Genomic DNA, 27,760 nt, shown 5'->3' with positions numbered 1-27,760 from the left:
CTGTGTTTTCCAGGCTGGTCTTGAACTCCTGTTCTCAAGCGATCCTCTTGCCTCAGCCTCCCAAAGTGCTGGGATTACAGGCATAAGCCACTGCTCCTGGGTTCTTGTGGTCAACGTTTTGCATTGGTTTTCATTGCTGTGTGGTATTTCATTGAAGAAATAGACCCGATTGATTTTTCCAGCATATTGTTGCTGGACATGTAAGTTGTCTCCACCGTTTTTCTCTTAGAGTCAGGGCCTGTGAAAACATCCTCTGAGATGCACTGTCCGTCCCCCAGCATCCTGCCTCCGTGGGTTTTTTTTTCCTCAGCTGGGGTGGAGAAATGGAGGGGGTGTCCTGGCCATTCTGGCAGCGTCTAGGTTGGAAGGCCTCTATGGCTTTGGTGCTGAGACATAGAAGGGAGAGCTCCGGGGATTTCAGGATTCAGATGAGGCCCAGGGCAGGCATTGATGGGTGATGTGCAAAGGGAGCGCCTCCTAACTTAGGGTCGTTATTGGGTGGGGCATGGGGACTGATACTGATAACTCTCTGTGCGGTGTCTTTCAGCCCTTCGGCCGAGGAGCGATGAGGGAGTGCTTCCGGACGTAAGTGACTTGACCTGGCTCTTGGGATTCTCCCCAGAGTCTCCCCAGGCTCCTAAGAGCTGAGGCATTGGGACATTTTCAGCCAAGGAATGGAGCCAGGGGCCTCTGCCTTCTTGTAGCCCAGGTTCCTCATCATCTGGTCTCTCTCAGGCCACATGTTGGGCCTGGCTGGGAAGACGGGCTCAGGCAGAACAGGGAACACCCCACTCATCTTTGCCCTAGTGTTGGAGGTCAAGGGAAACGAGATAGGAGACCTTTAACAGTGACCTTTCATCGCCCCATCCCAGCTCTTGGAAGGATGTAGAGGGGTGGGGAAGTGCTTCCTACCTCCTGCGTTTTCTTCCTGCCGCCAGCCAACCAACCAGGTTGGACAGGGTCTTGCTGTCCTGAGGGCCAGAGCTGTGTCCCTGGTGAATCCCAGAGTGCCCAGGTAGGCCCCCTACTGCCTCTCCCCACAGGAAGAAGCTCTCCAACTTCCTGCACGCCCAGCAGTGGAAGGGAGCCTCCAACTACGTGGCGAAACGCTACATCGAGCCTGTGGACCGGGATGTGTACTTTGAGGACGTGCGTCTACAGATGGAGGCCAAGCTCTGGGGGGAGGAGTATAATCGGCACAAGCCCCCCAAGCAGGTATGTGGCCCTGCTACCTGCCCCCTTTCCATGCCAGGGCAACTGGGCACAGTGTCTGGGAAAGAGGACCATGTTTCACCTTCCTTTTTTCTTTTTTTTTTTTTTTGAAATGAAGTCTCCCTCTGTCTCCCACCAGTGCGGGAGTGCAGTGGTGCGACTGCAGCCTCCATCTCCCGGGTTCAAATGATTCTCCTGCCTTAGCCACCCAAGTAGCTGGGATTATAGGTGCCTGCCACCATGCCTGGCTAGTTTTTGTATTTTTAGTAGAGACAGAGTTTCACCATGTTGGCCAGGCGTGTCTCGAACTCCTGACCTCAAGTGATCTGCCTGACTCGGCCTCCCAAAGGGCTGGCATTACAGATGTGAGCCACTATGCCCGGTCTCTTTCACCTTCTTTTTTTTTTTTGTTTCATTTTGTTTTTTTTTTTTTTTTTTGAGGCGGAGTTTCGCTCGTTACCCAGGCTGGAGTGCAATGGCGCCATCTCGGCTCACCGCAACCTCCGCCTCCTGGGTTCAGGCAATTCTCCTGCCTCAGCCTCCTGAGTAGCTGGGATTACAGGCATGTATCACCATGCCCAGCTATTTTTTTGTATTTTTAGTAGAGACGGGGTTTCACCATGTTGACCAGGATGGTCTCGATCTCTTGACCTTGTGATCCACCCGCCTCGGCCTCCCAAAGTGCTGGGATTACAGGCTTGAGCCACCGTGCCTGGCCTCACCTTCTTAATAGTAGCTAATAACAGCCACCATTTACTGAGTGTGATGAACCACATCGTTTATTTTATTTATTTTTTTGAGACAGGATCTTTCTTGGTTGCCCAGGCCAGAGTGCAGTGGCATGATTACAGCTCACTGCAGCCTCAACCTTCTGGGTCCAAACAATCCTTCCAGCTCAGCCTCCTGAGTGGCTGGGACTGCAGGGGCACACCACCATGCCCAGCTAATTTTTATATTTTCTGTAGAGACAGGGTTTTGCCATGTTGCCTAGGCTGGTCTTCAACTCCTGGCCTCAAGCAGGAGTCCACCTTGGCCTCCCAAACTATAGGCATGAGCCATTGCACCTGTCTCAGGTCATTTATTCCTAAAAACAGAGCTCTGAGGTTGGAATGTTTTTATCCTCAATTACAGATGGGATCTATTAGTCAGGATTTTTGTTGGCAAACAACAGAAACCCACTCAAACTGCTTAATCCAAAAAGGGAATTCGTTGTCTTATGTATCTGAAAAATAATGCTGGCCACATAGGCATGGCTGGATTCAGGATAAAACTGAGGTTGTCAGAATCTTCTCCATCTCTGGCCTGGGTGTTCTTCTGGGTTGGCATCATTCTCAGGCAGCCTCAGCATTTGTGGTAGCACTTTGACCCCCAGCAGGCTCAAGGTCTTTTTGGAATGACAGCTATTTCCCAGAAGTTCTAATAAAAGTCTCAGAGCTGGGTTTCATTGGCTCTGATTAGGTCCAATGCCTAATGCTGAGCCAATCACAGTGGCCAAGGGGTGGGAATATGTAGAGTGGGCACACCGAAGCCACATGCCTGCCCTTAGAGCTAGGAATGTAGGTGTTTCACCCAGATCACAGGGACCAAGACTGGAAAAGGAGAGATTCCCAAGAAAAAGCAGAAGAAAAGAGCTAGCAATGTGTATTAGTTTTCTCATTGCTGATAAAGACATACCCTTCATGTAATTCAGGTCTCAGCTCCTGTGTCACCTCTTCAGCCACCCTGTCTCAGACCACCCGCAAGAAGTGGTGTCTCCACCCGTCACCTCTGCCACGTCCTTCTGGTTTTTGTTTTCTGTTCTTCGGAGCAGTTAGTGTGTCATTCATTTAGTTAATATTTTGGGTGCTTCTCTCCCCTAAAGGCAGAGGTTTTATTTTTTCTTGTTCACTGCTGTCTCCTAGCACCTAGGTGTTCAGTAAAGAATAATGTGGTAGGCCAGGTGCCGTGGCTCACGCCTGTAATCCCAGCACTTTGGGAGGCTGAAGTGGGCAGATCACCTGAGGTCAGGAGTTCAAGACCAGCCTGGCCAACATGATGAAACCCCGTCTCTACTAAAAATACAAAATTAGCCAGGTGTGGTGGTGCACACCTGTAATTTCAGCTACTTAGGAGGCTGGGGCAGGACAATCACTTGAACCAGGGAGGCAGAGGCTGCAGTGAGCCAAGACTGTGCCACTGCACTTGAGCCTGGGTGACAGAGCAAGACTCCATCCCAAAATAGTAATAATAATAATAATAATGCTGGGGTTGACTTAGGGGCCGGAGAGGGGTGTGGTTGTTTGAGGAGGTGCTGGCTGGCTGCTGTGGCTGTGCCACTGCCCTTCACCCAGGGAGCCCCCTGGCTGAGCAGGTGGCCATGCTGTAGGTTTTCTTGTAGGGATGGAAGCAGCCTTCGGGGTGGAACCCTCTGAGAACCACCCCTTCCTGCCTTCCCCTCAGGCTGGTTCTCAGAACCAACTGAGGTCTCATTTGGGGCAAGTTCTCTGCTCTCAGATCCGGACCCCTTTGGCCTCTGCAGCTGCTGTCTGCCTGTCTGGTGACCCACTCTCCCTGAATGGTCATTTCCTTGGGAAACCTGGGACCTGATCCTCCCAAGAGGTGGCATTGAGGGGACATGGGGGCCAAGGGTGAGTCCTTGTGTAACAGGGCAAGAGATACAAGCTAGAGTCCTCAATCTCGCCTACTCTACTTTACAAGCCATATGCACTATTTGTAGATTTTCTTCTGTGTACAAAATTAAACATAGAGTTCATTAAAAAAAAGAAATTCAGCAAGGAATGTCAAAGTTCCCTATAATTTCCCATTGCAGGGAGAGAACTGCTGTTTAGAGGTTGCTTTATATTTCTCTAGAATTGTGGCTCCTGATAAAAATAAAATGAGTGGCCAGGCGCAGTGGCTTATGTCTGTAATCCCAGCACTTTGGGGGGCCAAGCAGCCAGATCACTGGAGGTCAGGAGTTCAAGACCAGCCTGGCCACCATGGTGAAACTCTGTGTCTACTAAAAATATAAAAATTAGCTGGGCATGGTGACGGGTGCCTGTAGTCCCAGGTACTCGAGAGGCTGTGGCAGAGGTGAACCCAGGAGGCGGAGGTTGCGGTGAGCCAAGATTGAGCCACTGCACTCCAGCCTGGGCAATAACAGAGTGAGACTCTGTCTCAAAAAAATAAAATATAAAATAAAGCAAAAGCAAACATTGCTTGGCTCCTTTTTGCATCAACAAATTTAATTCACAGGCTGAGTCTGAGACCCTTTCTGCAGGTGAGGAAACTGAGCCACAGAGAGGTGAAATTCAGAAATGTTCCCAAATTCACAGTATTGCTATAAGGCATAGTCTAAATTGTTTAGCAAACAGACCCACAAATATGTGCAGATATGAAATAGTTTTTGTCTCACTTGTGAGGAGGTCCTGCGTTGGTGGGTGGCTTGGGGTAGGCTGGTGCCTCATCTCCTTGAAGCCATCTAGAGACGTGGTTCCTTTGGTCTTGTTTCTCTGCCATCCCTTCAGGGGTTTGCCATGGACCACATGGTCAGTTCTGGCTCCCAAGCAGAGTCCACCTTATAGGGCAGGCTGGAGTTACATCATTGCAATGCTCAGTTTCCATTCGCCAGACACGGTCATGTGGCCACACTTAGCTGCAAGGGAATCTTAGCAATGTCATCCCAAGTAGGTGGCTATGGACCCTTTTAAAATTCAGTGATTTGGGGGCTGGGTACGGTGGCTCATGCCTATAATCCCAGCACTTTGGGAGGCCAAGGTGGGCAGATCACAAGGTCAGGGGATCGAGACCATCCTGGCCAACATGGTGAAACCCCATCTCTACTAAAATAAAAAAAAATTAGCCGGGCGAGGTGGTGCATACCTGTAGTCCCAGCTATTCAGGAGGCTGAGGCAGGGGAATCGCTTGAACCCAGGAGGCAGAGATTGCAGTGAGCCAAGATTGCACCACTGCACTCCAGCCTGGCAACAGAGTGAGACTCTATCTCAAAAAAAAGAAAAGAAAAGAAAAGAAAAAAACAGTGATCCAGGGTTTCATTCTAAAAGGAAAAGAGAGCTAAGCGTAGCGGCTGCATCCTGTCATCCTAATGCTCTGGGAAGATGCTGGAAGACAAGAGGATTGCTTGAGGCCAATTCAAGACCAGCCTAGGCAACATAGTGAGACCTTGTCTCTAGAAAAATATTTAGATATGAGGCATGTGTAGTGACACATACCTGTAGTTCTAGCTCCTCAGGAGGCTGAGGTGGGAGGATTGCTTGAGCCCAGAAGTTCAAGGCTATGATGAGCCATGATTATGACACTGTACTCCAACCCGGGCAACAGAGTAAGACCCTGTCTCCAAAAAAATTTTCTTTTTTTGAGATGGTATCTCACTCTGTTACCCAGGCTGGAGTACAGTGACATGATGTGTTTTTTTTTGTTTTTTTTTTTTTTTTTTGAGACGGAGTTTCGCTCTTGTTACCCAGGCTGGAGTGCAATGGCGCGATCTCGGCTCACCGCAACCTCCGCCTCCTGGGTTCAAGCAATTCTCCTGCCTCAGCCTCCTGAGTAGCTGGGATTACAGGCACGCACCACCATGCCCAGCTAATTTTTTGTATTTTTAGTAGAGACGGGGTTTCACCATGTTGACCAGGATGGTCTCGATCTCTTGACCTCGTGATCCGCCCGCCTCAGCCTCCCAAAGTGCTGGGATTACAGGCGTGAGCCACCGTGCCCGGCCCAGTGACATGATCTTGACTCACTGCAACCTCTGCCTCCTGGGTTCAAGTGATTCTCCTGCCTCAGACCCCTTGAGATTACAGGCACATGCCACCATGCCCAGCTAATTTTTGTATTTTTGTTTTATTAATTTTTTTTTTTTTTTGAGATGGAGTCACGCCCTGTCACCAGGCTGGAGTGCAATGGCGCAATCTCGGCTCACTGCAACCTCCGCTTCCCAGGTTCAAGCGATTCTCCAGGCGCCAGGCTGGAGTGCAGTGGTGCGATCTTGACTCGCTGCAACTTCTACCTCCCAGGTTCAAGCAATTCTCCTGCCTCAGTCTCCTGAATAGCTGGGACTACAGGTGTGCACCACCACACCCAGCTAATTTTTGTATTTTTACTAGAGATGGGGTTTCACCATGTTGGCCAGGATGGTCTCGATCTCTTGACCTCATGATCTGCCCACCTTGGCCTCCCAAAGTGCTGGGATTACAGGCATCAGCCACTGCGTCCAGCAGTATATATTTTTTAAATGAAAACAAAATGAAAGGAAAAGAGGGGATCAGATTCTGGGCATCATCAGGAGCTCCTGCAGTGGACAGCTAGTAAGTGATGGCGCCAGAATCCGAGCCCAGGCAGGCCAGCTCCTCTCAGCACTCCTGCTGCCGCTTCTCAGAGGAGGTGTGCTGGGCCCTCCCGCCTGAGCCCACTCCCACTTCTATCCCACCAGGTGGACATCATGCAGATGTGCATCCTTGAGCTGAAGGACAGACCGGGCCAGCCCCTCTTCCACCTGGAGCACTACATCGAGGGCAAGTACATCAAGTATAATTCCAACTCAGGTTTTGTCCGTGACGACAACATCCGCCTGACGCCGCAGGTGAGGCCCCCGCTTCCTCCACGCTCTGCCCACCACAGCGCTTTGGGGTGGGATCCTGGCCAGGTTTAGCCCGCAAAGAGGATGGTCCCTGTGGGCTTGGAGTCTCACCCTCAGAGGAGCCCCTTGAGCGTTCTGAAGGAGACTATAATGGGACACCTGTCACCCCATGACAGCTTCCGTCACCTAAGGTGGCCACAGGACCTTCAGCCCACAGTCCCTGCCCAACTGACTTGGCCTTTTTCCTTTGTCTTTTCCTCTATATAACTCCTCCTTGCAGAGAAAGCCTCTCAGCATAGGCAAAGCTGGGGCGTTTCAACCCCCAGAGCAGAGGTGTGGCCAGTGCCCGCACAGCCCTCAGCCTGTCTCTTGACATCTCCTTTTCCTTCCTGTCCCCACGCAGGCCTTCAGCCACTTCACATTTGAGCGTTCCGGCCATCAGCTGATAGTGGTGGACATCCAGGGAGTTGGGGATCTCTACACTGACCCACAGATCCACACGGAGACGGGCACTGACTTTGGAGACGGCAACCTAGGTAGGTGGGGAGAGCCAGCCTGTTTCCCCAGAAACCACACTCCCTGCTAAAACCTCTGAGCTCTTTGTGCAGCCAAGGAAACAGGCTGAGACACTGTCTGCACTTTCCCAAGATCGTGGAGATGGGAGCCTGGATGTCTGATGCCTCCCAGCTCTACAAGTTTTGTAGCTGCCCTGGCCACGTGTATGAGGCCCACCGCTGCCTGTACCCCGTCACAGAGCAAAGCAACACTCCAGACACCCCTTCTCTGTCCACAGGTGTCCGCGGGATGGCGCTCTTCTTCTACTCTCATGCCTGCAACCGGATTTGTGAGAGCATGGGCCTCGCTCCCTTTGACCTCTCACCCAGGGAGAGGGACGCGGTGAATCAGAACACCAAGCTGCTGGTGGGTGGCCGGTGTGACCCTGCTTGGCCTGGTGGGCCCTTCTGCTACCCGCACAGCAAGCCCTGCTCCCGTGTGTGGTGACAGCCAGGCCGAGCAATGCTTAATTGACGAATACCAGAGCTGGACGCATCTGTCCCATCCTTGCCCCAGGCCGTCTCCTCCAGCTCAGTGCGCAGAGACCTCCTGAGTGCCCTCACAGTCGAGCAGCTGGTATCTGCTTAGGTTGGGCCCATTTTTGCCCAGAGTGAGGGGAGCAGACATGTGGAGAGAGTGAGAAGGCATGTGGTGTGTGTGTGTGTTTGTGTGTTACATTGACAAATGACTGAACTGTTCTTAGACCTGCCTCTCCAGGAACCTCACCAGGATAACTCCCATCCCTCCCACTGCTACGTGGACCAGAGACAAGAGAATGTTGCCAAGACCAGCCTGGGATGCTGGACATAGAGTGGGACGCTTTCTCCAGCTCCAGGCTGTGGAATGTAGTCAGTGCTTTAGGGGATGGTGGCTGGCAGGTCCTCTGAGCTTCTGTCCCAGATGCCCGTTCTTGGAGGACTTAGGTTTAATTCCCTGATTTTTTTTTTTTTTTTTAAATTTAAAGACAATATATCAGCCCCTAAACAGGCATGTCTAGAAGCTACGGAGGAAGGGATTTTAGGACTAGAGGGAATAATGTGAAGAGCCCTTTATTTCCCACAGGGTGTGTGCATGACATGAGTATCCCTGTTACTGTCCCCAGCAATCAGCCAAGACCATCTTGAGAGGAACAGAGGAAAAATGTGGGAGCCCGCGAGTAAGGACCTTCTCTGGGAGCCGGCCCCCCCTGCTCCGTCCCCTTTCAGAGAACTCTGGAGATGAGAACATGAGCGACATGACCTTTGACTCCCTCCCGTCTTCTCCATCTTCGGCCACACCACACAGCCAGAAGCTGGAGCACCTCCGTGAGTGATGGTTTGGTCCCCAGTCACTGCGTTTGGAGGGTTCCGGTAGAGCAGAGCTAAAGTGGCTTTCATTTACGTTAGAAAAATCAGACATGCTAATCAAAAAGGTTCATAGCAGCCGGGCGCGGTGGCTCAAGCCTGTAATCCCAGCACTTTGGGAGGCCGAGGCGGGTGGATCACGAGGTCGAGAGATCGAGACCATCCTGGTCAACATGGTGAAACCCCGTCTCTACTAAAAATACAAAAAATTAGCTGGGCATGGTGGCGCGTGCCTGTCATCCCAGCTACTCAGGAGGCTGAGGCAGGAGAATTGCCTGAACCCAGGAGGCGGAGGTTGCGGTGAGCCGAGATCGCGCCATTGCACTCCAGCCTGGGCAACAAGAGCGAAACTCCGTCTCAAAAAAAAAAAAAAAAAAAAAAGGTTCATAGCCCCAGTGGTTTTATAAGTGAGTTTCATTGAATGAACTTTAAAAACAGATCATCCAAATGCTATAAAAACAACCCCTATTATAGGAAATGAGGTTACATTCATCAGCGTGTTTTATGAAACCAGCAAAACCCATATAGTAAACTTAATAAACTAAAAAAGAAAATTATATCCCAACCTTATTTAAAATTTTTATTTGTGTATATATATAGAGAACGAAAAAATCTCAGTCAGTATTAACAAATAAAAATAGTACTGTGTTAAAAGGTTCACCTGTCACAGTTAAATGGGGGTTTCATAGGAATCTGAGGGTTGTTCAGTATTAGAAAAGTTATGAACGTGATATTAATGGCTCAAAGGAGAAAAACAGAATCATTATTTCTGACATTGAAAGGATGGAGTTTGCTGGTGATTCAGACAAGAGCTGTAGGAAAGGATAGAGGTAAGATTGGCCCCAGGGTGTTGGCCTAAAGAACTGGAACTCGTGTATTCAGGGAGAGTGTGAGTGGGGAGCAGGCTCAGCAGGAGAGGAAGATTTTATTATTTAGTTTTTTATTTTTCTCATTTCTGATACCTTTGGAAGAGAGAAGGATTTTAGTGTCAAACATTAAAGAAGCCTTCTAGATGTTTCCACTGGAAGGTCAACAGACCTTTTTAAAAGGCTGGGGAATATTTTAAGCTTTGCAGGTCATTCACTTTCTGCATCTGGAGAATGACAGCTACCGTAAAAAAACAGTTAAATGAGTAGACGTGGCTGTGTTCAAATAAAACTATTTATAGACAGTGAAATGTAATTTTTGTCGTCATTTAAAAACATAAACACTGAGGCCGGGCGCGGTGGCTCAAGCTTGTAATCCCAGCACTTTGGGAGGCTGAGGCGGGTAGATCACGAGGTCAACAGATCGAGACCATCCTGGTCAACATGGTGAAACCCCGTCTCTACTAAAAATACAAAAAATTAGCTGGGCATGGTGGCGCATGCCTGTAATCCCAGCTACTCAGGAGGCTGAGGCAGGAGAATTGCCTGAACCCAGGAGGTGGAGGTTGCGGTGAGCCGAGATCGCGCCATTGCACTCCAGCCTGGGTAACAAGAGCGAAACTCCGTCTCAAAAAAAAAAAAAAAAAAAAGAAAGAAAAAGAAAGGGAGGGCTGATAGACAAATGGGAAAGATTACTTTTGCCGGGCGCGGTGGCTCAAGCCTGTAATCCCAGCACTTTGGGAGGCCGAGGCGGGTGGATCACGAGGTTGAGAGATCGAGACCATCCTGGTCAACATGGTGAAACCCCGTCTCTACTAAAAATACAAAAAACTAGCTGGGCGTGGTGGCGTGTGCCTGTAATCCCAGCTACTTAGGAGGCTGAGGCAGGAGAATTGCCTGAGCCCAGGAGGCGGAGGTTGCAGTGAGCTGAGATCGCGCCATTGCACTCCAGCCTGGGTAACAAGAGCGAAAACTCCGTCTCAAAAAAACAAAAAAACAAAAAAACATAAACACTGTTCTTACGAATTATAAAAACTGGCAGACCGATTTGGCTATATAGGGTAGGAGACAGACATAGGGAACCACCAGAAGATGGTTGGTTTTTGTCGTTATTGTTGTTGTTGTTTGTTTGTTTGTTTTTGAGATGGAGTCTTGCTCTGTCACCCAGGCTGGAGTGTGGTGGCACAATCTTGGCTCACTGCACCCTCTAACTCCCAGGTTCAAGCAATTTTCCTGCCTCAGCCTCCTGAGTAGCTGGGATTACAGGTGCATGCCACCACATGCAGCTAATTTTTGTGTTTTTAGTAGAGATGGGGTTTCACTCTGTTGGCCAGACTGGTCTAGAACTCCTGACCTCAGACCATCCACCTGCCTTGGCGTCCCAAAGTTCTGGGATTACAGGCGTAAGGCACTGCACCCGGCTAGAGATGGTTGGTTTTGAAGCTGTCCAAGGTCCATTTCTTGAGCCCCAAATGTACAAATGTCTTTACTTCCTTCACAACTGTACCTTTTGAGGACCAAGTGGTGGTCAGGCACATATGCTGGTAAACACATTAGAATGATAATTGCATTGTGACAACCCTGAGGACACACATATAGTTGACACCACTTGTCCAGAATTATGTAGCTGGCAAATCGCAGACTTAGAATAAGTTCTCAAGGAAGAATTTTAGCTTCTAGGTGCTGAGAACATTCTTCTCCTTTTTTGTGCCTTTCTTTAAAACTTAAAAACCAGGCTGGGCGCTGTGGCTCAAGCCTGTAATCCCAGCACTTTGGGAGGCCGAGGCGGGTGGATCACGAGGTTGAGAGATCGAGACCATCCTGGTCAACATGGTGAAACCCCGTCTCTACTAAAAATACTAAAAATTAGCAGGGCATGGTGGCACGTGCCTGTAATCCCAGCTACTCAGGAGGCTGAGGCAGGAGAATTGCCTGAACCCAGGAGGCGGAGGTTGCGGTGAGCCGAGATCGCGCCATTGCACTCCAACCTGGGTAACGAGAGAAACTCTGTCTCAAAAAACAAAAAAAAAAACAAAAAAAAAAACAAGAAGGCTTGGTGGCAAGTGTGGACTGCCCTAGGCCATGGGTTGGTCTTATGCATGTTCTGTTTCTCCCTGCCCAGATTGGCCGGTGTTCAGTGACCTCGATAACATGGTGTCCAGGGACCCTGATCATCTAGACAACCACCGGGTGAGTGTGGAAGAAGGGAGGCTGCAGGCTTCAGATGCCAGCAGGGGTGGGAGGAGTGGATTCACTCCTAGAGTGAATCTTCAGCTTGGAAGTGGGCAGCCCAGCCCAGACACTGCCAGAAAGGCACTGGATGGGGGAGTTAGGGAAGATGCAGATGAATGTCAGCCTCCAGCCCAAGGCTGAGCGTTTTTCTGGGAAAAGGTGGGTCCATTGCAGTTCTCAGAGATGATTAGGGAAGAGGGACTCCCAATCAGCAACAATACAATCTTGTAGTAAATGCCAGGCTCAGCCCCAGGTTTGGTTAGGCCTCACATGTGTGGGTTATCCTATAGAGCCCCCATATGTAACATATAGAACAGTAAGCCATGTATTCTAGCTCTTCATATCTAGCTCTGCAGTTAGATAAACAGAACATTTCCTGAAGGTTTGCATTGACTTGCTTGTAAGAAACTGAAGGCATCTTATTTGCATTTGCACAAATCCATATTGTGGTGAATTATAATACTCTCTATGCTTGTGTGTGTGTTTGAAATACTTCTTAGTAAAATTTGCCACGCAAGGTAGCTCATGCCTATAATCCCAGCATCTTGAGAGACCAAGGTGGGCAGATCAATTGAACCCAAGAGTTTGAGACTAGCCTGGGCAATATGACAAGACCCCCATCCCTACAAAAAAATACAAAAATTAGCCAGACATGGTGGCACATACCTGTAGTCCCAGCTACTCCTCAGGAGGCTGAGGTGGAAGGATCTCCTGAGCCTGGGAGGCAGAGGCTGCAGTAAGCTGTCATCACACCACTGCACTCCAGCCTGGGTGACAGAGCGAGATCTTGTCTCAAAAAAAACAAAGAAAGGAAGAAAGAAATACTTCTTCGTAGAGGCTGGGTGCCATGGCTTACACCTGCAATCCCATCACTTTGGGTGGCCAAGGCGGGTGAACACTTGACGTCAGGAATTTGAAGACCAGCCTGGCCAACATGATGAATCCCTCTCTCTACTAAAAATACAAAAAATAGCCAGGTGTGGTGGCAGGCGCCTGTAATTCTAGCTACTCAGGAGGGTGAGACAGGAGAATTGCTTGAACCCAGGAAGCAGAGGTTGCAGGGAGCAGAGATTGCACCACTACACTCCAGCCTGGGCAACAGAGCAAGACAGTCTCAGAAAAAAAAGAAAAGAAAAAGAAATACATCTTAGAAGAGGCTGGGTGAGGTGGCTTATGCCTGTAATCCCAGTACTTCCCAGGTTGAGGTGAGTGGATCACTTGAGGCCAGGAGCTCAAGACCAGCCTGGCCAACATGATGAAACCCCATCTCTACAAAAAGTATAAAAATTAGCCAGGCATGGTGGTGTGTACCTGTAATTGCAGCTACTTGGGAGACTGAGGCAAGAGATTCGCTTGAACCTGGGAGGCAGAGGTTGCAGTGAACTGAGATCACACCACTGCACTCCACTGGGCAGCAGAGACCCTGCCCGCCCCCCTCCATACACAGAGCAAAGAAATACTTCTTAGTAGAATAAAGAAGGAAATTAAAATATTCTGTTACTAATGGTGCAGGTAACATGCAGAGAGAGCTATCATTTAATGTTCATAGGCACGTGAGCGAAGTTTTAGAGATTCTAAGTTACACCAGATTCCTTTTCAGAACAGAACTCAGAGCTGGGGGAATTAAAAATATGCCCCAGTGACCTGTGTGGTTTTGGTTGAGGGCTTATTTGTAGTAAATATTGTTCCCAGTGCTGTATTTTTGTCCATGCGTGGTACCACTTAAACCAGCCTTTGCTTTTCTGACTGTGAAAAGGGTGAGTCACTCTCAGTGAAGCACTTCCTGTGATCCACACTCTCAGAGTGAACAATGTGTTTCACCCACACAGCCCTTGGATGTAGGGGCTGTAATGAATTTCATCACTAAGGATACTGATGCTCAGAGAAGTTAAGCAGCTGCCCAAGGTCTCAGCTGACGAGAAACAAAGGCAGGATTGGAGCCCAGGTCATCTGACTGTAGAGCCCACGGTCCTTGCTGTTACTTTATACTGCTGCCTTGTCACCCAGTTAGCAAGGGACAGCAGGAGCAGGGTGTTAGTTAATGGGACGGAGGGGAGAAAGCCAATGGTTGGAGTGTTCACATGTCACAACCACTGCCAGGCACTCAGGACCACTAGGACCCTGAGGTCATCTTCTCTCCACAGGACTCTGAGAACAGTGGGGACAGTGGATACCCTAGTGAGAAGCGGGGTGACCTGGATGATCCTGAGCCACGAGAACATGTAAGGAACCCCCAGGAAATAAGACTGGTGTCTCCTATTGTCTCGTTTATCCTCCAGGAAAATAAAAACTCCCCTTCCTGGAGGGGGATTGTCAGTGGATCCTGAAAAAGACAGCAGGTAAATTAATAAAGAGTATTTCAGGCCCAGCATGGTGGCTCATGCCTTTAATCCCAGCACTTTGGGAGGCCACGGTGGGTGAATCACCTGAAATCGGGAGTTCCAGACTAGCCTGGCTAACATGGTGAAATCCCGTCTCTACTAAAAATACAAAAATTAGCCAGGCATGTTGGTGCATACCTTTAATCCCAGCTATTCAGGAGGCTGAGGCAGAAGAATCGCTTGAACCCAGAAGATGGAGGTTGCAGTGAGTGGAGATTGTACCACTGCACCCCAGCCTGGGCAACACAGTGAGACTCTGTCTCAAAAAAAAAAAAAAAAAAAAAAAAAGCATTTCAGATAGTGATAAATGCAAGGGAGAAGATAAAACAGGATCATATCAACCAGTAACGCGGCAAGTATGGAGGCTTAGATGTAAGGCTGATAATGGCTGACAGATCTTATGGTGAAGTGGGAACCCTGGGTTGCTGAGCAGAGAGGATCGTGCGTAATAACTGGACCCACTCATATGTAGGATCCTGTGAGGCCCTAGGGAGGAGGGCCTTGGAGGTCAGTTTCCTATGGCAGTTTCCGAGCAGCATCCTGGTGAGGGCAGCCTCAGACAGTATCTGCCATTTAGAGGTCTTACCCTGTGCTGAAATGGAGCCTGCACATCAAGGCCAGTCTTTCTGAGACACCTCTGATCTCAGCTTTATGATTGTAAATAAACAACATGCTGGCCGGGCATGGTAGCTTACGCCGCCCCCCCAGCACTTTGGAAGGCTGAGGCAGGCAGATCACTTGATGCCAGAAGTTCAAGACCAGCCTGGCCAACATGGTGAAACCTTGTCACTACTAAAAATACAAAAACTAGCCCAGTGCAGTGATGTACTCCTCTAGTCCCATCTACTTGGGAGGCTGAGGCATGAGGATCATTTGAGACTGGAAGGTGAAGGTTGCAGTGAGCCAAGGTCATGCCACGGTACTCCAGCTCTGGGTGACAGAGCAAGACTCTGTCTAAAAAAAAAAAGTATACTGATGAATGTCTTATGCCTCCCTAAAATGCATGAAACCAAGTTGCAGCCCAACCACCTTGGGCACATGTTGTCAGGATCTGCTGGGGCTGTGTCAGGAGCAGTGGTCACTCATATTTGGCTCAGAATAAATCTCTTCAAATATTTTTTTAAAAAAAGGGTTTGGTGGCTCACACCTGTAATCCCAGGAAGGGTTTGGAAGGGTGAGGTGAGCAGATCACCTAAGGTCGGGAGTTCGAGACCAGCCTGACCAACATGGAGAAACCACATCTCTACTAAAAATAAAAAATTAGGCCGGGCGCGGTGGCTCAAGCCTGTAATCCCAGCACTTTGGGAGGCCGAGGTGGGTGGATCACAAGGTCAAGAGATCGAGACCATCCTGGTCAACATAGTGAAACCCCGTCTCTACTAAAAATACAAAAAAATTAGCTGGGCATGGTTGTGCGTGCCTGTAATCCCAGCTACTCAGGAGGCTGAGACAGGAGAATTGCCTGAACCCAGGAGGCGGAGGTTGCGGTGAGCCGAGATCGCGCCATTGCACTCCAGCCTGGGTAACAAGAGCAAAACTCCGGCTCAAAAAAAAAATAAAAAATAAAAAAAATAAAAAATTAGCCAGGCATGGTGGTGCATGCCTGTAATCCCAGCTACTTGGGAGGCTGAGGCAGAAGAATCGCTTGAACCCAGGAGGCAGAGATTGCGATGACCAAGATTGTGCCATTGCACTCCAGCCTGGGCAACAGAGGCAAAAAAAAAAAAAAAAAAAAAAAAAGTGGGGGGGTGCTGTAATTCTAGCAGTTTCGGAGGCCAAGGTTGGGGGATCACTTGTGGTCAGGAATTTGAGGCCGGCCTGGCCAACATGAAGAAGCTTCATCTTTACTAAAAATATAAAAATTAGCCAGGTGTAGGAACAGACACCTGTAATCCCAGCTACTCGGGAGGCTGAGGGATGAGAATCGATTGAACCCAGGAGGTAGAGGGTGCAGCAGTTAGCTGAGATTGTGCTACTGCACTCCAGCCTGGATGACAGAGCGAGACTTTGTCTCAAAAAAATAAAAAAAGCAATACGGCTGGGCATGGTGGCTCAAACCTGCAATTCAAGAACTTTGGGAGGGCAGTGTGAGAGGATTGCTTAAACCTCAGGAGTTTGAGGCGGCAGTGAGCTTTGATGGCATCACTGTACTCCAGCCTGGGCAACAGAGCGAGACCCATGTCTAACAAAAATCTAGACATGCTGTAGGAGCTCTGGCTGGGACTCAGCCCTCTTCGCCCCATGGCTTTGTGCTGGGATCCTGCACCGCTGAGTCAGTTACACCTGCTCACACGGGGAGGGGGACAGCGAGGCTGCGGCTGCACCAGCGTGTCATCCCTGCCAGCATCCCTTCTGCTTGGCAGACCACAGTTCCCATGTCACCTGGGATGGGTTCCAATTTTCTGAGAGAAGGGTCACCTGGGAGAGCCAGGCTGGTTCCGGGGAGGAGGGCTGGAGCAGCTCTCAGAGAGGTTCCTGGGAAGAAGCTTTGCACTTTGGATCACTGTAATTTCTGCCTCCATTCAGGGCCACTCCAACGGTAATCGGAAGTACGAGTCCGACGAAGACAGCCTGGGCAGCTCCGGACGGGTAACGCACCCCAAGTCACCCTTGTCACTGCCACTTCCCTGCCTCCTCCAGGCTCTTGCTGTTCTCCTGTCTCATGTCTCTGCTGCCTGCCCATCTGTCTTGCACATGTGCCAAAGGAAGATTTTGCAAAGCAACAAATCTCCTGGGCAAATGCTCTTTGAACCCCTGCTGGGCAGGATACTGGGGGATTTGTGGAGAAGATTAGAGAAACAGGACAGCCTCATCCTTGAGGGGAAATCACAACAGCTACAGCTCCTGTCTTAAGTGCCTACCGTGAAGGCGCTTTGCAGCATTAATCAATTTCCTTCTTGCAACCACCCAGGTGATAGGCTAATGTCACCCATCCCGTTTTATGTATGAGAAACTGGCTCTTTCCCCAGGTTACCCTCGCTTGTATGTCTAACAAGCATCAGCACGTCTGGGAAAGACCAGCCCTGTGCCCCACCTACCCCTCTAACTGATTCCCATACAGGCTTTGAACCGCTTACCTTTGAGCCTTTGCTAAAGTGACTTTCTTCTGCCTGCAAGGTCCTTTCTACCCCTCTGTCTTCTCTCCAAATCCTCCCTGCTCTGCAAGCCTGGACCTCAGGGGTACCTCCTCCAGGAGCCTTCCCTGACCTCCCCCACAGGCATGACTCTTGCATCTCCCAGAACACTGATTATTTACCATGCGCTATTTTTTGGCCAGATCAGGATCCTCTCAGCTAGGTGTGGAACAGGGTTGTTCAAGCGAGGCACTATTGGCATTCTGGGCTGAATCGTTCCTTGTTGAGGGGGCTACCCTGTGTGTTGCAAGATGTTTAGCATGCACACATGCACACACACCTGCCTGGGTATATCCTGCAAGAGCCTCTGGACATGGCATCTTTGCCTAGGAGAAATGATGTTTTCTTTTTTTTTTTTTTTTTTTTTTTGAGACGGAGTTTCACTCTTGTTACCCAGGCTGGAGTGCAATGGCGCGATCTCGGCTCACCGCAACCTCCGCCTCCTGGGTTCAAGCAATTCTCCTGCCTCAGCCTCCTGAGTAGCTGGGATTACAGGCACGCACCACCATGCCCAGCTAATTTTTAGTATTTTTAGTAGAGACGGGGTTTCACCATGTTGACCGGGATGGTCTCGATCTCTCGACCTCGTGATCCACCCGCCTCGGCCTCCCAAAGTGCTGGGATTACAGGCTTGAGCCACCGCGCCCGGCCGAAATGATGTATTTTTTTAAGCCCATTTCCTAAAGTTCCCTGCTGATGTTGCTCATGTCATTGTGGTGACTTGCAGAGGAAAGGAAAGTGGATTTGCTGGAAGGTCTGAGTGGGAGTCTCTGGTGTCTTATATGGGGACCTGGTAAAGTGGGGTAGTTTAGGGTCAAACCCCACCCCTCCAAACAAAACCCAGATCAGTAAATGACAGGGAAATGCTTCCTTGAGCTGCTGAAATCTGTTCCCCTAGCTCCTGAACCCATGAACTGATGGAATTTGAATGATTAAAATTGGATCTTTATTAGCCAGGCATGTGGCGTGTGCCTGTAGTCCCACCTACTCAGGAGGTTCAGGGAGAAGAACCGCTTTAACCTGGGAGGCGGAGGTTGCAGCGAGCCAAGATTGTGCCATTGCACTCCAGCGTGGGTAATAAGCGAGAATCTGTCTCAAAAAAAAACACTGGAGCCATGTTTGGCCAATAAACTTTGACATCGCAAGCGTTCGCTCCCCGTCTCCTGCCAGCCAGGCTCCTGTGTAGTAGGGACTGCTCACAGCAGTGATGCTGCGTCCACCCCCAGCCCCTCGCTTCTCTGGCCGATTCTATCCCTTCAGGTCTGTGTAGAGAAGTGGAATCTCCTCAACTCCTCCCGCCTCCACCTGCCGAGGGCTTCGGCCGTGGCCCTGGAAGTGCAAAGGCTTAATGCTCTGGACCTCGAAAAGAAAATCGGGAAGTCCATTTTGGGGAAGGTATCAGCGACGCCCATTTTGAAGCCCTGTCTGCATTAACCTGGAGCCCCTTGGCTCTAGCCTCTCCTTCGCTAATCACTTCCTCCTGCAGGCTGGCTGGGCGGTCTTGGGTGTGGCTTCGGCCGGCCAGACAGCTGGGTCGACACTGTAGTCTGTGTGGCAGGTCCATCTGGCCATGGTGCGCTACCACGAGGGCGGGCGCTTCTGCAAGAAGGGCGAGGAGTGGGACCAGGAGTCGGCTGTCTTCCATCTGGAACACGCTGCCGACCTGGGCGAGCTGGAGGCCATCGTGGGTCTGGGACTCATGTACTCGCAGCTGCCCCATCACATTCTAGCTGACGTCTCTCTGAAGGTGAGCAGGTGGCAGGGACACAGCTGCAGGTGGGGGTGGGACTCAGTCACCCTGTCATTCGCCTGCCTCCCATCCTGGAAGCCGTGCTGCATTCACCTGCCTTCTATTCTGAGGCTTATGCATGCCACAAAAATGTCCAGGGCACTGGTTTGGGGGCAGGCCCTTCCCCATGAGTTGAAACTGGCAGAACCGATCTCTGTCTTTGGAGAGCGAGGGGAAGGTGAGTCACGTTTCCAGGCAATAACATGGACATGGTGTGATGGGAGAAGCAGAATACATGGTGGATACACGTGAGGAAGGGCTGTAACTGAGGCCTGGAGAGGTTGGTGCAGGCTTCTCGCGCGCCCATCAGTTTTGGCCGTATCCCTAGTGGTTGGGGCCTGGCACTGCGTCAATGCTCAGTACAGATTCATGGAATGAACAGATAAAGGGATACCTATGTTAGGCTGGCTTGGTGGCTCATACCTTTAATCCCAGCACTTGGGAGGCTGAGATGGGTGGATCACATAAGGCCAGGAATTTGAGATCAGCCTGGCCAACATGGTGAAACCCCATCTGTAACAAAAAATACAAAAATTAGCCAGATGTGGTGGTGCACACCTGTAATCCCACCTGCTTGGGAGGCTGAGGTGGGAGAATCTCTTGAACCCAGGAGGCGGAGGTTTGTAGTGAGCCGAGATCATGCAACTGCACTCCAGCCTGGGCAACAGTGAGATCCTGTCTCTTAAAAGAAAAAAAAAGTGGGTTGGGGGGCTATCTGCTTTAGACCTGAAGACCCAAAGGGAGTGAGCCGGGCCAAGCTGGGGAGGTGAGCAGCTCAGGTAGAAGGAACCGCATGTGCTCAGGCCCAGAGGGGAGAGTCAGGGTGCATCTGTATAGCTAGAGGTGCGGCAGGAGTTGAGGCAGAACTGGAGCGGAAGCAGCAGCGTGTGGATGTGCAGGGCAATTGTGTAGGGGTTTGCGGCTCCTTCTGACCCCAGTCCGTGGGCAGAGGGAGGAAAGGATTGAATGGGATCTGGCAAGGCCTGGGGAATGGGATCTTTTCCCAGGAGAAGTTGAGAGGCCTTTGGTGGGCACATGCTCCCAGTATACCTGTTCCCATCCTCACCATCACGTGGGCCAAGGTTGCCCATGGACAGGTGACCTAGGCTCAGCATGGGTGCAGGGTGTGGCCCAGTGGGTGGATGGATCTCAGACTCGAAGAGGGTGGGAAGATACTCCAAAGTCCTTCACGTATTTAGCTTTTTGAATCAGTAATTACATTGATGTGATTAAAGCCTTATTTATTTATTGTTTTTGTTTTTTTTGAGACAGAGTCTTGCTTTGTTGCCCTAGATGAAGTGCAGTGGTGTGATCTCGGCTCACTGTAACCTCCGCTTCACAGGTTCAAGGGATTCTCCTGCCTCAGCCTCCTGAGTAGCTGCAATTACAGGTGTCCACCATCATACCTAGCTAATTTTTGTATTTTTAGTAGAGACCGAGTTTTACCATGTTGGCCAGGCTGGTCTTGAACTCCTGATCTCAGGTGATCTGCCCACTTCAGCCTCCCAAAGTGCTGGGATTACAGGCATGAGCCACCACTCTCAGACTTATTTATTTTAGAGACAGGGTGTTACTCTGTCACCCAGGTTGGAGTGCCATGGCGTGATTGTAGCTCACTGCTGCCTCGACCTCCTGGGTTCAAGCAGTCCTCCTGCCACAGCCTCTTAAAGTGCTGGAACTACAGGAGTGAGAGCCACCATGCCCGGACAAAAAGGTTTTTGTTTTTTGTTTTTTTTTTAAATATAAAAAGCTTAGGCTGGGTGTGGTGGCTCATACCTGTAATCCCAGCCCTTTGGAAGGCTGAAGCGGGCAGATCACTTAAGGCCAGGAGTTCAAGACCAGCCTGGCCAATATGGCAAAACCCCATTTCTACCAAAAAAATAAAAAATTAGCCGAGTGTGGTGGTGTGTGCCTGTAACCCCAGCTACTCGGGAGGCTGAGGCAGGAGAATTGCTTGAACCCAGGAGACAGAGGTTGCAGTTAGCTGAGATCGCACCACTGCACTCCAGACTGGGCAACAGAGCAAGACTCAGTCTCAAAAAAAAAAAGCAGTACAGTGAAAAATCCCCCTCCCGCCTTCCCCGCATCCTCTCATTCTCTGAATAACAGGTAGACATCATTATTAGTTACTTATACAGAATTCCAGAGTGTATTCACTTCCTTAAGACATTCCACAAACCAGGTGGCTTGTAACAACAGAAATTTGTTCTGTCATAGTTTTGGAAGCTAGAATTCCAAAAATCAAGGTGTCAGTAGAACCATGCCTTCCTCTGAAGGCTCGAAGAGGAGAATCCTTCTTCGTTTCTTCTGGCTTCTAGGCACTGTTGGCAGTCTTCATTATTCCTTGGCTTGGATCAGTGCAATCTCTGTCTCCATTCTCCTCTTGTGTCCCTGTCTCCCTGTTTCTTCTGCTTTTATAAAGACAGCAGTCATATGGCATTTAGGGCCCACCTAACATCCAGCGTAACCTCATCTTAATATAACTTTTTTTTTTTTTTTTTTGAGATGGAGTCTCGCTCTGACACCCAGGCTGGAACACAGTGTCGTGATCTCCACTCACTGCAACCTCCACATCCCAGGTTCAGGCAATTCTCCTGCCTCAGTCTCTCAAGTGGCTAGGAATAGAGGCACCCACCACCACACCTGGTTAATTTTTGTATTTTTAGTGGAGATGGGGTTTCACCATGTTGGCCAGGCTGGTCTCGAACTCTTGGCCTCAGATGATTCACCCACCTCAGCCTCTGAAAGTGCTGGGACTACAGGAGTGAACCATAGTGCCCGCCAGTATAACTAATTATGTCTTCAAAGACCCTATTTCCAAATCAGATCACATTCTGCCTGGACATGAATATTGGGAGGTTATTTATTGTTCAGCCCAGAACACAGTTTCCATATGCAAATATGAAATAGGTTCCTGTTTTCACCTTGCTTTTTCCCCCAAAGTTAGCATCCTACACACACACTCCTGAAGCTAATGTTTTTCACTTGACAGTGTCCTGTGGACATTTTACCTCAGCAATATAGAGATAGCTTCCTGAATTTTTTTTTTTTTTCCTTGAGACAGCTCTGTGGCCCAGGCTGGAGTGCAGTTGTACAATCTCACCTTACTGCAACCTCTACCACCCAGGTTCAAGCAATCAATTCTCCTGCCTAAAACTCCCAAGTAGCTGGGCTTACAGGTGCCCACCACCACACCCAGCTAATTTTTGTATTTTTAGTAAAGATGGGGTTTTGCCATGTTGGCCAGGCTGGTCTCAAACTTCTGACCACAAGTGATCTGCCTGCCTCACCCTCCCAAAATGCTGGGATTACAGGTGTGAGCCACCATGCCTGGCCTGATCTTTGTGACAGCTGCGTAAGGTTCTATTATGTGTGGGGCATACCTGTGCACTATTAATGGACTCCTGAGTCGGCTGTATTCCTTTGATATCACAAAAATTGCTACAGTGACTGGCTTTGTGCAACATAGGTGGAACCTCATCAAACTGCTATTTTTGAAGGTCATAAATGGTAGAATATTGGCAGTTTCTTTTCTTTTTTGTTCTCTTTTTCCTGAGATGAAATACCACTCTTGTTGCCCAGGCTGGAGTGCAGTGGCACGATCTGAGCTCACTGCAACCACCACCTCCTGAGTTCAAGCAATTCTTCTGCCTCAGCCTCCCAAGTAGCTGAGATTACAGGTGCCTGCTACCACACCTGGCTAATTTTTGCATTTTTAGTAGAGATGGGGTTTCACTGTCTTGGCCAGGCTGGTCTTGAACTCCTGACCTCATGTGATCCACCTCAGCTCCCCAAAGTGCTGGGATTACAGACATAAGCCACCATGCCCAGCAGGTAGTGTGTTATGGTTCAGGCAGATTGCATCATTTGACATATGGACAGGGGGTCTCCCACTGCTGGGTTTTTTTTTTTTTTTTTTCCTGTTTCAGATGTGAGGGGGAGGTTTGATTGGAAGAGGGGAATTTTCACTTTTTTGTCTCTCTCTAATCTCTCTTTTTTTTTTTTTTTTTGCAATGGAATTTCACTCTATCACCCAGGCTGGAATGTAGTGGTGTGATCTTGGCTCACTGCAACCTCTGCTTCCCAAGTTAAAGCAAGTCTCCTGCCTCAGCCACCCAGGTAGCTAGGATTACAGACCTGTGCCACCACGCTGGGCTAATTTTTGTATTTTCAGAAGAGACGAGGTTTCACCATGTTGGCCAGGCTGGTCTTGAACTCCTGACCGCGGGTGATCTGCCTGCCTTGGCCTCCCAAAGTGCTGGGATTACAAGCGTGAGCCACCACACCTGGCCTCTCTCTCCAATTCTGTACTCCTTCAGCCAGTGCTGTGCTGGGAAACATTTAGCAATTGGCTCTTGGGGGTGGGAAGAAAATGTGTACATATATGTGTAAATATATTAAATTTTACTCATTTAAAGAATACGTAGCCTGGGCATGGCTCACACCTGTAATCCCAGCACTTTGGAAGGCCAAGACAGGAGGATTGATTGAGCCCAGGAGTTTCAGACCGGCCTGGGAAACATAGCAAAACTATCTCTATAAACCCCGCCACCCACAAAAAAAAAATTAGCCTGGTGTGGTGGCACATGCCTGTGGTCCCAGCTGCTTGGGAGAGTGAGGTGGGAGGATAAAAACCACACACCACAGGAGTTTGAGGCTTCCATGAGCTATGATGGAGCCACTGCACTCTAGCCTGGGCAACAGAGCAAGAGCCTGTCTAAAATACAAGAAGAAAAAAAGAAAAAATTATATGTCGCATACAGTTTACAAACAACAATGAAAAGTAAATGTCACATCATCAACTCTCACACAATACTTTGCACTGATTTTTGCAAACTCTTGTACCCATAGCCAACCTCTGGTTGCAATTGATAGAGAAGTGTAGTTCTGACATAAATGAATGAGATGAAAGTGAAATTAACAAAGACCTGTGTTAGAACTGGAACTTCATCTGCCTCTGATGTGAGCAACCTCTTTTCTGAATCAGATGGTAGTTTTAAATACTGGAAGGATATTTCTTCAATTTCCTGCACTCGTCACAATAGAACAGCTACAGGCATGACCCACTTGTTAGTTTCATCTGCAGTGTTCATGTTTTCCACCCCTTTCTGACAATCAAAAATACCATCAATCAAGCCCTGATTTGTGGCAGTATTTCCTTTCTATAGGGTAAGTTATATGTGACCCAGCAGTTTCAATTATAGCTACTAACCCAAAAGAATAAAAACACTTTCACACAAAAGCTTGCACACAAGTCTTCATAGCAGCATTATTCATAATAGCCAAAAAATGGAAACAACTCAGATGTCTGTCAGTGGATGAATGGGTAAACGAAACATGATATATTCATACCATGGACTATTATTTGATCATAAAAAGGAATGAAACATTGGTATGTGCTACAACACAGATGGACCTTGAAAGCACTGTGCTAAGTGAAGGAGTCACAAAGGACCACATATTGTATGATTCTATTATTATGAAATGTCCAGATCCAGAATAGTCAATCCATAGAGGCAGAAAGTAGACTAATGGTTGCATAGAGCTGAACAGGATAGGGAGAGTAGGGATAGAGGGAGATTGACAGTTAAGCAGTATGACATTTCTTTTTTTTTGGAGACAGAGTTTTACTCTGTCACCCAGGCTGGAGTGCAGTGGCACGATCTTGGCTCACTGCAACCTCTGCTTCCTGGATTCAAGTGATTCTCCTGCCTCGATCTCCTGAGTAGCTGGGATTACAGGTGCGCCCCACCACACCTGGCTAACTTTTGTATTTTTAGTAGAGACAGGGTTTCACCATGTTGGTCAGGCTGGTCTTGAACTCCTGACCTTGTGATCTGCCTGCCTTGGGCTCCCAAAGTGCTGGGATTATAAGCGTGAGCCACCACACCTAGCCTTTTTTTTTTTTTTTTTTTTTGAGACGGAGTTTCTTTCGCTCTTGTTACCCAGGCTGGAGTGCAATGACGCGATCTCGGCTCACCGCAACCTCCGCCTCCTGGGTTCAGGCAATTCTCCTGCCTCAGCCTCCTGAGTAGCTGGGATTACAGGCACACGCCACCATGCCCAGCTAATTTTTGCACTTTTGGTAGAGACGGGGTTTCACCATGTTGACCAGGATGGTCTCGATCTCTCGACCTCGTGATCCACCCACCTCGGCCTCCCAAAGTGCTGGGATTACAGGCTTGAGCCACCGCGCCCGGCTGGTCTCGATCTCTTGACCTCGTGTTCCACCCGCCTCGGCCTCCCAAAGTGCTGGGATTACAGGCTTGAGCCACTGCACCCGGCCTTTTTTTTTTTTTTTTTTAAGGTGTAGTCTTGCTCTCTCAACCAGGCTGGAGTACAGTGGCATGATCTCAGCTCCCTGCAACCTTTGCCTCCCAGCTTCAAGCAGTTTTCCTGCCCCAGCCTCCTGAGTCGCTGGGATTACAGATGTGCCCCACCAGGCCCGGCTGATTTTTGTATTTTTAGTAGAGGCAGGGTTTCACCATGTTGGCCAGGCTGGTCTCGGACTCCTGACCTCAGGTGATCTACCCACCTCAGCCTCGCAAAGTGTGGGATTTGGGATTACAGGTGTGAGCCACCAAACCCGGCGGTATAGAATTTCTTTTTGGATTGGTGAAAGTATTCTGAAATTGACTGGTGATGGTTGTGCAGTTCTGTGAATTTACTAAAAACTACTGATGTGTACTTTTTTTGAGATGGAGCCTCTGTCACCAAGGCTGGAGTGTAGTCTGGCCAGTCCACCCAGCCCGGTCCTGATGTCAACTTCTGATGCAGGGCAGGCAGGCCCCAAATTGGAGCTTAGCCCAAGATGTTTTTTTGCTTCACCCGGAAAGAATTCAAGGGTGAGCCAAAGGTAGACAAAAACAGCTTTACTGAAGTGGCAGTGTTGTAGCTTAGGCAGTGGTACAGCTCCATGACTGCTTCTGTGGAGTCAGGCTGCCCCACAGGCAGTGTGCTGAGATTAGCAACTCAGGGCAGTTCTGCAGTCAGATTTATGCCTACTCTTGATTGTATGCATATTAACAGGCGGTTTATGCAGAAATTTCTAGGGAAAGGGTAGTAACTTCTAGGTTGTGGGGCCATAGCCGTGGAAATGGGCAGTAACTCTCAAGTGTTGCCCGGACAAGACAGTGGAAAACTGACCTGGTGCACTGGTGGGTGTGTATTATGAAAAGCTCTTTCCCCACCCCCATCCCTGTGTTAGCCCGTCCTTGATTTGTTCCAGCATCTGAGCCAAGCCTCCGGAGTCAAGTCCCTCCTCCTCCCTCACTTCTACAGCCTCCCAGCCCAGAGCTCTCAAGAAACAGTGTGAAGATTGAGTAGCAAGATCTTGGCAGCCCTCGAGTGCCAGCCTCATTCACTTTTCTTTCTCCTTCTTTGGTTTGTATCAACAGGAGACGGAAGAGAACAAAACCAAAGGATTTGATTACTTACTGAAAGCCGCTGAAGCCGGCGACAGGCAGTCCATGATCCTAGTGGCTCGAGCTTTTGACACTGGCCAGAACCTCAGCCCAGACAGGTACTGCAGCTGTCCCCGAGGAGGAGCTGGTGGGAACCTGGGCTGCAGGTGGGCGTTTGCCCTCAGTATCAGCACAGACCTGGGTTCTAGTCTTGGCTCCCCCATGATCAGTCCAGCAACCATGGGCAAGTTATTTTACCTCCCTGGCCTCAGTTTCTTCATGTTGTAAACTGGGAATAATTATAGCACTTATGTCCTGGGGTTATCCCATGAAGGGTAAATGAGATGATGCCTGTAACCCGCACAGTGGCCGGCACATAAAGCTCGTGGTATGACCGGGTGTGGTGGCTCACACCTGTAATCCCAGCACTTTGGGAGGCCAAGGTGGGCAGATCACTTGAAGTCAGGAGTTCGAGACCCACCTGGCCAACATGGTGAAACTCCTTCTCTACTAAAAATACAAAAACTAGGATGGGGCACGGTGGCTCACACCTGTAATCTCTTGGGAGGCTGAGGTGGGCGGATCATGAGGTCAGGAGTTCAAGACCAGCCTGGCCAACATGGTGAAACCCCGTCTCTACTAAACCTACAAAAAAAAAAAAAAAATCTAGATGGGTGTGGTGGTGTATGCCTGTAATCCCAGCTACTCAGGAGGCTGAGGCAGGAGAATCACTTGAACCCGGGAGGTGGAGGTTGTAGTGAGTCGAGATCATGCTACTGTGCTCCAGCCTGGGCCATAGAGCAAGACTCTGTCTCAAAAAGAAAAAAAAAATTAGCCAGGTGTGATGGTGGGTGCCTATAAGACTAGCTACCCAGCTACTTGGGAGGCTGAGGCAAGAGAATCACTTGAACCCAGGAAGCAGAGGTTGCAATGAGCTGAGATTTGTGCTACTATACTCCAGACTGAGTGAAAGAGTGAGGCTCCATCTCAAAAAAAAAGGCATGTGATATGGGGCAGCCACTGTAGCCAATGTAGGTAATGATCTGCCTGAGAAAAAATCTGAAAGAATATGCAGCATCCAGGTCAGAGTGGGTGTCCCTAGTTGTAAGGATTATGGGTGATTTTAATTGACTTTTCCTACTTACTATTTTATTTTAGAAACAGGGTCTTGCCAAAGCCTGGCCAACATGGTAAAACCCCGTCTCTACTAAAAACACAAAAATTAGCTGGGTGTGGTGGTGGGCACTTGTACTCCCAGCTACTTGGGAGG

At 49.3% G+C, this 27,760-nt stretch overlaps 1 protein-coding gene and 1 long non-coding RNA gene across 2 annotated transcripts in view; both read left to right on the top strand.

Annotated features, from left to right (window-relative positions):
* Positions 1 to 27,760, top strand: part of EEF2K (eukaryotic elongation factor 2 kinase) — an 82,650-nt gene that overhangs the window by 39,022 nt on the left and 15,868 nt on the right. The window contains exons 5-16 of the mRNA XM_010340769.3: positions 548 to 585; positions 1,044 to 1,215; positions 6,641 to 6,790; positions 7,191 to 7,323; positions 7,581 to 7,708; positions 8,445 to 8,646; positions 11,674 to 11,741; positions 13,928 to 14,005; positions 16,691 to 16,753; positions 18,559 to 18,693; positions 18,857 to 19,045; positions 26,485 to 26,609. Coding sequence (XP_010339071.1) covers positions 548 to 585; positions 1,044 to 1,215; positions 6,641 to 6,790; positions 7,191 to 7,323; positions 7,581 to 7,708; positions 8,445 to 8,646; positions 11,674 to 11,741; positions 13,928 to 14,005; positions 16,691 to 16,753; positions 18,559 to 18,693; positions 18,857 to 19,045; positions 26,485 to 26,609 — 1,481 coding nt within the window. The remainder of the gene's footprint in view (positions 1 to 547; positions 586 to 1,043; positions 1,216 to 6,640; positions 6,791 to 7,190; positions 7,324 to 7,580; positions 7,709 to 8,444; positions 8,647 to 11,673; positions 11,742 to 13,927; positions 14,006 to 16,690; positions 16,754 to 18,558; positions 18,694 to 18,856; positions 19,046 to 26,484; positions 26,610 to 27,760) is intronic.
* On the top strand, positions 8,657 to 10,565 carry LOC141580550 (uncharacterized). The gene is made up of 2 exons (XR_012512753.1): positions 8,657 to 8,753; positions 9,068 to 10,565. It is a non-coding gene; the product is annotated as an uncharacterized LOC141580550 (long non-coding RNA).

This window comes from Saimiri boliviensis, chromosome 12 (genome assembly GCF_048565385.1).
Source record: "Saimiri boliviensis isolate mSaiBol1 chromosome 12, mSaiBol1.pri, whole genome shotgun sequence".
NCBI lineage: Eukaryota > Metazoa > Chordata > Mammalia > Primates > Cebidae > Saimiri > Saimiri boliviensis.
Note: the sequence above shows the minus strand (reverse complement) of the source record. Positions and strands in the feature narration are given on the sequence as shown.